Below are 12,413 nucleotides of genomic sequence, written 5' to 3'. Positions count from 1 at the left end.
AGTTGACTTAAATTAGAAATATTTATAATATATGTGGATCTTAAATTAATGGCATTCATAATTTATACAAGTTTTTATACTGTATGCTACGAAACAAATCATTTAAGTCAGGGGTGTCAAACTGCCGGCCCGCAGGCCGGACGCGTCATCCCAAAACCGCGCCCACCCCATTGCCAGCAATTGGGAAAAAGCTCCGAAATGTTGCACAATGTCCCGTGACGTCGCGACTTTGACATGTCTGATTTAAGTCATTGTAGTTTTAGATAATAAATGCTAATTATTAAAAAACAGAAGTCATAGCTTACCCGATAATTCTTGTTTTACAAAAGAGAGCACAGCAAGGTAAACTTGACAGTCTGCCACAATGATTTGCCTTTGCAATCGATCCATCATGGATGAGGCAGTCTTCCTCCCATCAACCTATTTGAAAATAAGGAACAGCATATAAATCAGATATGGATAAAACATACCACTCTAAGAATGGTACATTCTGGGTCACACCAGTTACAGCCAAACGATGTGTGTGTATTTGTTTGTGTGTCTGTCTGTGTGTGTTGCGGCACTTTTCTGGAAGTTAATTTTCTGAATCAGAAATGCTTTATATTTTTTCCCATGTCGCCCAGCTATAAAAAAACAGTGCTTCAGAATGGTAGTTTTAATCTTATTAAAATATTAATCATTTAAATTTGGTCAGGATAGACAGGGTGAATTGCCTTGTAATACATTCTATTCAAAGTAAAAAGTCCAAATCGAAATTAGGCAGGCCTGTATTTCTTAAACTTTTTGAAATGTGCTTTGTTGAAGGAAAAGCTAAAACATTCACTATCCTTTACTTAAAAACTTAGGTTCCCTAAAATTTTTCATCAATATAATATGATACACAATATATTAAGTTTGCATCAATATAATATTCAGATTTAAACATGTTTACACATACGTTATATCAAAAATATTTAAAGTATCCAGTTAAGATATCTAGAATATTAACTATGTGAACTTTGTAAGATATTTTTTTGCTATTATCTTTCACCAACCTTTCCCCCCAGCTCAGCAATGCCATTGCTTAACATGGTATACTACTGTCCCCCCAAGTAGATTGGCTCTCTTCTCCCTTGTCTTTTACAGCAAGTTTCCTACAGAGACTACATCAGGAAACAGATACAAAGACCAGCTCCACATAATCCTTTTGAAATTATATAGAATAGTGACACTAAACAAAGGGTTCGGATTCTATGCACGCAACATTAATAATGGAGTATGTTCTCAAAGGAAGCCAAAACTTAAATTATTTATAGACTATGACATTTATTACACCTAATTCCACAGAACGAGGAAAGATATGCAGCACGAATGTGATAGTTTAATAGGAATATTCGTTAAAGTTCACTCTTTTATTTCCATTGAAGGTAGATGCTATTATATTTACATGATGCAGGCAGCAAATTAAGTAAAAGCTATTTGTAGTTATGGAATAACCTAAATTGTTAGTTAAAGGCATAAAGTAAATTTGTGATTTTAATTTTTATTTTTAAGAGCTAGCAAGACAAACAAAGCTCCAAAGGCAAGCAAAGACATAAACTAAATCATAATGTTGCAAATATTTCCATCAACTAGGTAAAAGCATTAGTAAAATTCTGAATTCTGAAGGCTACATGATAACTATGGACAGAAATTATTGGACAACAGCTGCCATTTACTTCTTACTTAAAAAATGGAAACAGAGGGGAAAGAGAAGATTGGATTAAAGAACCAGGTAAGCATTTTGATGAAAAGCTCACCAACTAACCTCATTAGGGAAAAGAAAAGTTTTTATATATAGAACATAGCCAAATAAGATTATATTTCATTTAGGCTATTAGAAGACAATAGACTGTCTATCAATTATAAGAGCTAACTTTTAGCTGGAATTATTTTCTATCTGTTTAGTGATATAAAGGCCAATTTTTGTATAGAAATGCCTATTTGAATGGTCATTTGTCAGGTACTCTTGAAATAGGAATAATAGGAGACGAGGCCTCAGCTCATAAGAGAATATCAAATTTTTAAAAGCAACAAAACTGAATATGAGATTACTGCATATTACATGCTATGGAGTCCCATAGGATAGGCATATATAAACCAGTATCATATTGGCACAGGACTCGTTCATCCATGTATTGGCAATGTTTCACTTACATTCTTCTTAATTTTATTTTTTATTGTTTCTATAACTCCTGCTTCTTCACTCTCACATAATTTTTCGGTAGCTTTTAAATCGTCACATGCCAGCTGCATTTTCTCTTCTTCAAATGTCATCATGGCATTCTGTTAAAACATAAAAAGACAACTGTATTTAAAAGTGCCAAACTAATCTAAACCTATTTGCTATTTTACAAATTAATGATATTATATTGTTCTTTTAGAAGCTTTTTGAAGCAACTTCATTAACTAAGATATAATTATATATAAGAACCCTTCACTTAAAAGTAACTGGGAAGTTGAGAATTTAATAAAAATATTATTTTTCTGGCCTTTTAAAAACTAACAAATTATCATATAATGAATGTGCTACACTATATATTATCACATTATGCAACAATAAATATATTAATCTTTAAGGTTTCACAAGGTTCTTTGCTGAAGAAAACTGGCATAACTTTGCAAAATCAAAAAAATACCCATGGTATATTTACAGTTGTAAATTGCCTACAAGGCTAGAAGGATGAAATCTTCTTAAAAGAAAAATAGTATACTGTTAAATACAAAATCAATGTAACTACTAAGATGTCAGGTAATACTCCTTCATAATCATGATGCCTCAAGTGTTTGTTTGTGTGTGTGTTTAATAACAGTTTATTTTAAACTCTGTTTAGCAGTTTAGATTTAAGCAAATCTGAATTAGGATTTACAACAGAGCATGTATACTCCTTAAAATCAATGCCTTGATATATATTTTTTGCCTTTTTACATATGTAATAAAATAAATTTTGGTAATATAAAATATTACCAAGAGTCAATCTATTTCTCAAATCACTCCTCATATATTGGTGTAATTTTATTAAAGCTGAAAAGGAATAATTAGCAATCAACTTGATAAGATTGTTATAAGATTACCAGATCATTATAAGATTTTCTACAGAGCTGATCTACAGTAACTACAAATATAACTAAGATATATAAATTCTCTTCTAGTTACTGCTATTGCCACAAATTATATCTTTATAAGTTTGCTAATGGAAAACAAAACTTATTATGTATTAAAAGAATTCTATGCCTTACACTCAAATTAAAGATATGAAGAAATGTGTTAATTTAATCTTTATTTCAACACAATACATTTTCCATTTTTAAAAATAGAATATCTAAATTACACTGGAACATAAACTACTGCAGCTATATTTAGAACAGAAGAAGCATTGCAGGATATAATATTGCTATATTGGATTGTTATACTCACTCAAAGATCCTACTTAAGTAACCAATCCATTTAAATAAAGGAGGAAAAACATATTTCCAGTCTCTTTACAAAAGACAAGAATATATTCAAATAAAACTCTTCAATTTAAGACTTATAAAACTACTCGTACATCAAGGAGCTTATCAAACAAGCTTTTTCTATATTTTTAGCGGGATTTCTTACATAATACCAATAAAGAATGGAAGTAGAGCTATTATATTCATATACTTGTCCTAGAAGTACCACAACGTCCTTTGTTTTTATAGATAGTGAAGCAACTACTTATAGTACATTAAAACCTTTCATTAACTTTCTTACGTGCTCATGCAAATAGGATACTTGTTTATTAGCATCATAATAGATCATTTATTATAGAAATTATTGAATGGTAAATTCCAAACAAACCACATTTAAGCTTTATGCAATGTATGAATCTAGTCAGAGTGACAGAATAGAAGGGAATACTGACACATAAAATAATATTGCTAGATTTTGGTGACATACAACCCCAGCTAATATGGTTACATATGAAGCAGATCACAATACCTTGTTCAACAACGATTAAAGAACTGGCTTGGTTTTGTGCAGACATTGATAGCGAACACAGTACATATGCACATGTGAGGGAATAGTCTCTTATTCTACAATCTCTGTGCCCTCTGATTGAAAATTCTTTTAGGAATGTAGTAGTAAAACTAAGAGAGATACTTTAGTTCTATTCCTGTTGGGAAGCACCCGGCCTGGTAGAGAGGAGGGATCAATTGTGCAGTTAACCTGGAGTCATTGCAAAAACTGCAAAAGGCTAGGACTGACCCTTCCTAAGTTCCTTGGAGCTTATTCCCAAGAGTAGACTGCTAGACAGGAGAGATTCCTGTATTATAGGCAGAATATAGTAAAGTAGTTAGCTCGAACTCTGCACCTGTGGGCCTAGTTGCTCACATGTGACAATTCCCCAGAAAAGTAAATAAAATGCATAATGATGCATACAAGAACTCTTACACTTCTCATTTTATTCTATTTCATTGATGCAGCATTGGATCTTGTTGAGGAAAACGCGTACCGGTGTCTCCAAATAACTTTTTACTAAATCTACAGTTTCAAAATTAGTGATACATTTTCAAAATCAGTAAGGCAACAAAGGAATGCCATGCAGTAACAACATAAGTATTTAGGCTCACTTACCAAAAAGCTGACAAAGCTGGCTCCAAAACTCATTAAAGGACTATGATTTCTGTTAAAAAGAAGGGAAAATAGTTACTACAGATTAAAAAAATTATCCATTCAGAATGTACACAATGTTCAATTTTTCAATCATGAATCATCCCCAAATTTCCCCGTTTAAGCACAACAGTGTTATTCTGAATGTCAAATGAGCTATTTCAATCATTTTGGAAGTGTTTTACACTTAACATAAGCCTGTTCTAAGTACAAAACATTTTATTTTGATCTTGCAACTATTCCAAAATGCTTAAAACATCTTGTGTCATGCTTAAAAACTATTTTCTCTTGGCTTCCGGTGGCGTCGCGGCGCCGAAGACAGCCTTCCCGGGCTGCCCGCGGCTCAGCTGTTTGTTTTTTCGCCCGTAACAGCGCCGAACAGCTGTTCGGGCGAAATTGAAGCCCCCTCCTCGGGAGAAGAGGAGGGGGTGAGGCCCCAGGTAGGGGTTGAGTTCTCCGAGGCCGCCTGAGCTTGGAGCTTGGGCGGCTGAAGGATTGAACTCCCCCGAAGCCTGGGTTGCTCCCAGCTGGCCGGCGTGTCTGCTCTGAACTTTTTGGAGCAGAGCCAGGCGTCTGCGAACCATCCCTGCCTGAAGAAAGGACTATGATTTAAAGGAGCAGGCAGAGCGATACAAGAGATAAAGGTGAAGAGGCTTATTTTATTATACTCTCTAACTACTTGAACTTTTTAAACTCTAAGTGAAAGTGCGTCATATTTGAGGATTAAAAGATGGCGGCGAAACCTCCCCCTAAAACTCTTCGGAGTGGTGGATCCTCGCCAGTGCAACAATCATCTTTACAGGCGTTGCACCCTTCTGAAGCGCTGACAGCGAAGGAGTTTCGAGATGCTGTGGATAAACTTTTGGACTCAATTAATCAATCAATGGCTGATAAATTTGCGCAGATGGAGGAGAAATTGGAGAAACTGGAGGAGAGAATGGAAGAGAGGATGGAACAGAAGCTCAGCGTGATGAAGGTAGACATTTTGTCTTCAGTGCATAAAGTGGCGGAATGTGTGGAAGAATTAGATGAAAAGATGGATGATTTGGCTCAAAGGAATGCTATATTAGAAGTTAAAGTAAGAGAGAATGAAAATGTAAGAGACAAACTGGAGAAGGACTTAAGCTTAGCTCAACTTTACCAGATGCAGTTTGCTGTCAGAATCAGAGGCTTAAAAGAGGATACTAAAGAAGATTTGAAGCAGCTGATCTCTGAGGCTTTTGAAGAAGTATTAAACCTGCCAGCATCTGAAATAAGAGCAGCTATGGATAAAGTGTTTCGGGTGAATTCATGGATTGCCAGACAGAGGAAGTTGCCTAGAGATGTGGTGGTTTATTTTGCAAAAAGAGAGATCAGAGATCAAATTATACAAGCTGCCTATGATGTTAAAGTGGTGATTGCTGAACAAGAAGTTTTGGTTTTAAAAGAAATTCCTCCAAGGATTTTAAGGGGAAGGAAGGATTATACATTCCTCGTGCATGAGCTCAAGCAAAGAGATATAAGGTTCAGATGGGAGATTCCTCAGGGGCTGATGGTGATGCATGAAGGTAAAAGGTACCGGTTGATTACTGTGAAGCAAGCGCGTGATTTCTACAATAATGTCCTAAAAGCAACCCCATTAACGCTCCTGGAAGCTGGAAAAGGATCTGGAGAAGAAGAACAACAAGAGGAGGAAACAGAGGAAAGTGGTGTGGGAGGAGATCAAGTTACAACTTCTTTGGATGATCCTAGAGAGCAAAGAGTGACGCGTGCTGCTTTAAAACGAGCAAAGAAAATAATAGAACAAGATCAGCAAAAGTCTTCAGTTTCTTCGCAACGTACATACAGTCAAGCTGTGGGAGGGGCACGGCCTAAAGAAGTTAGTCCTATCAAGGCTGTGGTCCAAGGGCTTCTGGATGATATGCATGGCAACTAAATTTTTAACTTGGAATGTTAATGGACTAAATTCACCGCAGAAGAGGAAGAAAGTTTTTCAATATTTAAAGCAATTTAAGATAGATATTATATGTTTGCAAGAAACGCATATTAGAGTTTTGGATCAAAAGTATTTACTGAACTCGAGACTGGGTACGCATTTTGTTGCCTCTGCAGAGAATAAGAAAAATGGAGTAGTTGTTTATGTTAAAAGTGCCTTAACAGCAGATTTAATTGAAGCAGATAAGCATGGAAGATATGTTATGATTGAGCTGCTGTTAGAAGGTAAAAAGATGCTTCTAGTTGGACTATATGCACCTAACCAACAACAAGCTGATTTTTTTAGCTTACTTCATACAAAGCTTACCCAGTTGGATTATAAATCTTTTATTTTTATGGGAGATTGGAATGGTGTTCTGGATGTACATTTGGATAAAGCTGGAGCTTTTAAGCGTATTCCAAGCCACGCCAGACTGCCTAAAACTTTTTTTGAATTGAAGGATGATCTCGAATTGCGAGATATCTGGCGGGAGAGGCACCTGCAGGAGAAGGATTATACTTTTTACTCTGACAGACACCAATCTTTCTCAAGGATTGATTTTATTTTGTTGACTAATGATTTCTTTTTGAGAACTAAAAAAGTGAAGATATGTGCAAGAACTATTTCAGACCACAGTCCAGTTTGGTTGGAGATTGATAAGGAGAAAAGAGACAGGCGCTCGTGGCGCGTAAATGAGAACTTGTTTAGAGATCAGAGAAATGTGGAAGAATGTAAACAGCGGATGAAGGATTTTTTTGAGATTAATATGAATAAGGGTACCTCTATGGATATGGTTTGGGATGCTAGTAAGGCCTATATGAGAGGTGTGTTGATATATATGAATAATAGACGTAGACGTGTAGTGGAAACCAGAAGGAAAGAACTGGAGAATGAAATAAAGGAAAAAGAAAGGGCTTTGATTTTGAATCTAGGGGACGTGAAGATTAAAGAGGCTATTAGGCTGTTAAGAGGACAATTTGATAAATTAATGGCAGATCAAGTGGCAACCAATCTGCGGTTTGCTAGGCATAATACTTTTTGCAACGCTAATAAACCAGGCAGATGGTTAGCCTATAGACTGAGGAAGAAACAAAGGGCCTCTAATATAGACAAGATTGAATATAAAGGAAGGGTCGTGTTTCAACAGAATCTTATTAAGGATGCTTTTGTGGATTTTTATTCGAAATTATATACCAAAGAGGAAATTGAGGTAAAAGACATTGATAAATATTTGGAGAATGCTAATATTCCGGTCCTTACGCAAGCACAAAGAGAGGGGATTAACCAACTGATCACAGAAGAAGAAATCCTTACAGCAATTAAGGATTTGAAGGTTGATAAGGCGCCCGGTACAGATGGCTTGTCTGCGGCTTTTTATAAAAATTTACAATTTGAAATGATAAAACCGTTAAAGGAACTGTTCCAGACAATCCAGAGGGGGGGAAAGGTGCCACCGTCTTGGAGAACAGCTTTTATCTCATTGATTCCGAAGGAAGATCAGGATGCTACTCAAGTTAAAAATTACAGACCGATTTCGCTTTTAAATACAGATTATAAGATATTTGCTAAGGTTTTGGCTAATAGACTGATGAGGGTTCTGCAACAGGTGATTCATGGGGATCAAACGGGGTTTATTAGTGGTAGGCAAATGAAAAATAATGTTAGACATATAGTTGATGTGTTAGAGTATTTGGAAAGGCACAACCAGATCTCTGCAGCGCTAATCTTTTTAGATGCTGAAAAGGCTTTTGATCAATTGAATTGGCAATTTCTGTTGAGAATGTTAGATAAAATGGATTTTGGGGAAAATTTCTTACAGCCGATTAGGGCATTATATCAAAAGCAAACTGCCCGAATCATAGTTAACAATAGTCTGACGGCAGTATGTAATATTGAGAAGGGTACAAGGCAAGGATGTCCGTTATCGCCCTTGTTATTTGTATTAACTTTAGAGATATTATTGAACAAGATTCGGAATTCGGAAAAAATTAAGGGGATACAAGTTGGAGATCAGGACTATAGATTGAGAGCATTTGCAGATGATCTGGTTGTTACAGTGACCCAGCCAGAGAACTCTGTTGTGGACCTGATAGAGATAATAACACAATATGGGAAGGTTTCTGGATTTAAAGTAAACATACAGAAAACTAAAATTTTGGCTAGAAACATGACAGTTTCACAGAAGGCCTTCTTGGAAGGATTAACTGGATTTGAGATTGTTAAAAGGGTTAAATATTTGGGGGTAATTTTGTCGCCCTCGAATACAAAGCTATATAAAAATAATTATGAAAAATTGTGGGGGAAAATTCAAAAAGAATTGGAGAGTTGGCAAAAATTGCAATTGACTTTGTTGGGACGGATTGCAGCAGTGAAAATGAATGTCCTGCCCAAATTTTTATTTTTATTCCAAATGATACCGATTCTTAAGAAAGATTCTAATTTGGAGGAATGGCAGCGTGGTATCAATAAATTTGTGTGGGCAGGGAAAAAGCCACGAGTTAAACTTAAGATTATGCAGGATATTCGTGAGAGAGGTGGCCTTAAATTGCCTAATTTTAAATTATATTATGAAGCTGCTGCATTAGTAGGAATAAGTGATTGGATCAATTTGAAGCAATCGAGGTTATTAAATCTTGAGGGCCATGATTTGCTGTTTGGCTGGCATGCATATTTGTTGTATGATAAGAAGGTAGGTACTGTGTTTAGGACGCATATTTTAAGACAGGCATTGCTGAGAGTTTGGAAGAAGTATAGACATAAGCTAAGTTGTAAGATACCATTGTGGGCAATTCCAAAACACGCAATAGAAAATATACATGCTGGTTTCAAACACGATGAGACTACCTACAAGGAAATTTTAAGTTTGGAAAGGAATGTTTGGTGTTTGAAATCATATAGCTTCTTGCGAGAAGAGAAGGTTGTTCAAACATGGTTTCAATATACTCAGCTACGGGCCAGGTGGAAAGAAGACCAGAAAATTGGATTTGCAACGATTGATGAAAATTTGATAAAGCAAATTAGAAATCAGGGACCTGCACACATTAAACGGATATATCTTGCATTGATAGAGATTGATTCAGAAACAGAGCTTGTTAAGGACTGTATGATAAAATGGGCCCAAAATATCCAGGAAGTTATTACAATGGACATGTGGGAGAAGATCTGGGTGAGGAATGTGAAATTTACTCAAGCTCAAAATTTAAGAGAGAATTTTTATAAGATGTTTTATAGATGGCATTTAGATCCTAAAAAGCTTGCAAGTATGTACCCGAATTATCAGCCTAAGTGTTGGAGGTGCGGGGTTGAAGATGCAACATATTTTCACATATGGTGGACATGTAAAAAGGTTAAGGCCTTTTGGATTAAAATCTGGTGGAATATACAGAAGATCTTTAAAAGGAGGATAAAGTTTTGTCCGCAATTTTTTTTGTTGGGAATAATTGTTGATGCTACAGTGGTGGACTCTAAGTTGATGCTGAATTTAGTCACGGCAGCAAGACTTTTGATAGGACAATATTGGAAGAAAGAGGAGCTGCCGACCATAGAAGAATGGACTTTAAAGGTTTCCGACCTGGCAGAGATGGCGAAGATATCGGCTTATTTGAAAGATCACTCGCAAGAACGTTATATTATGGAATGGAGAAAGTGGATTGAGTTTATCCAGAATAAGTATAGGGTTAAGAAGTTTTATCTAGCATTCGAATAAGTCTTCTTTCGTGTTTTTTCTTTTCTTTTCCTATTTTTTTTTATATATATTTAATAATGTTAAGTTTTGTTTGTTCTTATATAAGTTAGAGAGTGATGGATTTTAGAATTTATGGTTGTTAGTATATGGTTGCTTATGATTGCTTTTATATATATATACCTTGTATTTAGCTCTGGGAAGTCCGGGGGGGGGAGGGGGGTGGGGGGGAGGTAGGGGAGGGAAGAGGGAGGGGGGAAGGGGGGAGGTAAGGGGGGAGGGAAGAGGTAGGGGGGAGGTAGGGAGGGGAGGGTGGAGGGGGATGGGGGTTTTTAATGGAAAATTGTATTGTAAAACTTTTCAATAAAAAAAAAAAACTATTTTCTCTTGAAATTAAAAATGTTATGATGATTTGCACTTGAACGTAACCAGTGTCTGTTGCTGGAGTTGCACAATCAATTTCAGGCCCTGCCCCAGTGTGAGATTATGGACTTCTGAAAATGTTTTTTCCCCTCTTTTGCCACAGTGTTTCAGGTTTAGGGAGAAGAGAAACTGGCTTCTTCAGAGAAGAATTCAATGGTGGTCACAAAAGAGAAAATGCCTGTGGTGGTGATGCTGATTCACTGCTGAGAGGAACAGGTTGTCTTTCACATGCAAAAATATGGGATGCAAGAAGAGAGGCTGGACTGAATAATCCAACCTGACTGCTATATTCTGTTTAGTGTTGGAATAATACTGACAGAATGTGTGTGGTAGAAGAATAAGGACGAACTAGGAAGGAAAATTACAGTATTTGAAAGACAAATTGTTTTTTCATCCATACTTCTAAATGAAGGTCATGTCCCAAGGAAGGGATAGAGGATTCTGGAAGAAAACCATTGGCTCAAGAGCTGGTATGCCAAGATAGGCTGGATCTCATAAAATTGGGAAGAATGTATTTCAGTTCAGGCAGGCTTTAAACTAAACATGGGAAAGGAGGGAAGACCATACTCAAAGCAATAAACCTTACAACAAAAAATAAAGCAGCACTTAAGAATACATCAGGAGATGCAGTAAGAAAGTAAAGGAAAATACTAATCAATTACTATTCTGAGTACTAATGGCTCAGAAATGGAGAATACTGAGGATGAGGCAAATATGACATTGTTGGCATTAGTGATACCTGGTGGATATAACTCAAGTATTAGTATATAGTACTTAAAATATATAATTTCTTCATACCCAACCAAAATGGAGGGGGTTGCATTATACATTAATGAGTAGACCTAGTCCTAGATGGATATATGGACCAATGGTAAAAACCCAGCCTAGTATGAAATTCTGAGAAATGAAATAATTGAGGCCCAACACAAACAATTCCAAGTCAAAAATATAATAATAGGAGACTATTGACTGGCATAGCTGTACAGGGAGTGCAGAATTATTAGGCAAATGAGTATTTTGACCACATCATCCTCTTTATGCATGTTGTCTTACTCCAAGCTGTATAGGCTCGAAAGCCTACTACCAATTAAGCATATTAGGTGATGTGCATCTCTGTAATGAGAAGGGGTGTGGTCTAATGACATCAACACCCTGTATCAGGTGTGCATAATTATTAGGCAACTTCCTTTCCTTTGGCAAAATGGGTCAAAAGAAGGACTTGACAGGCTCAGAAAAGTCAAAAATAGTGAGATATCTTGCAGAGGGATGCAGCACTCTTAAAATTGCAAAGCTTCTGAAGCGTGATCATCGAACAATCAAGCGTTTCATTCAAAATAGTCAACAGGGTCGCAAGAAGCGTGTGGAGAAACCAAGGTGCAAAATAACTGCCCATGAACTGAGAAAAGTCAAGCGTGCAGCTGCCAAGATGCCACTTGCCACCAGTTTGGCCATATTTCAGAGCTGCAACATCACTGGAGTGCCCAAAAGCACAAGGTGTGCAATACTCAGAGACATGGCCAAGGTAAGAAAGGCTGAAAGACGACCACCACTGAACAAGACACACAAGCTGAAACGTCAAGACTGGGCCAAGAAATATCTCAAGACTGATTTTTCTAAGGTTTTATGGACTGATGAAATGAGAGTGAGTCTTGATGGGCCAGATGGATGGGCCCGTGGCTGGATTGGTAAAGGGCAGAGAG

The 12,413-nt window shown here is 36.5% G+C and overlaps 1 protein-coding gene across 1 annotated transcript in view; it reads right to left on the bottom strand.

The window, feature by feature from the left end:
- Window positions 1–12,413, bottom strand: part of TTC39C (tetratricopeptide repeat domain 39C) — a 51,313-nt gene that overhangs the window by 20,614 nt on the left and 18,286 nt on the right. The window contains exons 2-4 of the mRNA XM_083357594.1: window positions 4,619–4,667; window positions 2,176–2,304; window positions 306–420 (exon numbers count right to left, since the gene is read on the bottom strand). Coding sequence (XP_083213720.1) covers window positions 306–420; window positions 2,176–2,304; window positions 4,619–4,667 — 293 coding nt within the window. The remainder of the gene's footprint in view (window positions 1–305; window positions 421–2,175; window positions 2,305–4,618; window positions 4,668–12,413) is intronic.

This window comes from Vipera ursinii (assembly GCF_947247035.1).
Source record: "Vipera ursinii genome assembly, chromosome: 3".
Classification (NCBI taxonomy): Eukaryota; Metazoa; Chordata; class Lepidosauria; order Squamata; family Viperidae; genus Vipera; species Vipera ursinii.
The sequence above is the reverse complement of the archived record's forward strand: the minus strand, read 5'-3'. Positions and strand labels throughout refer to the sequence as shown.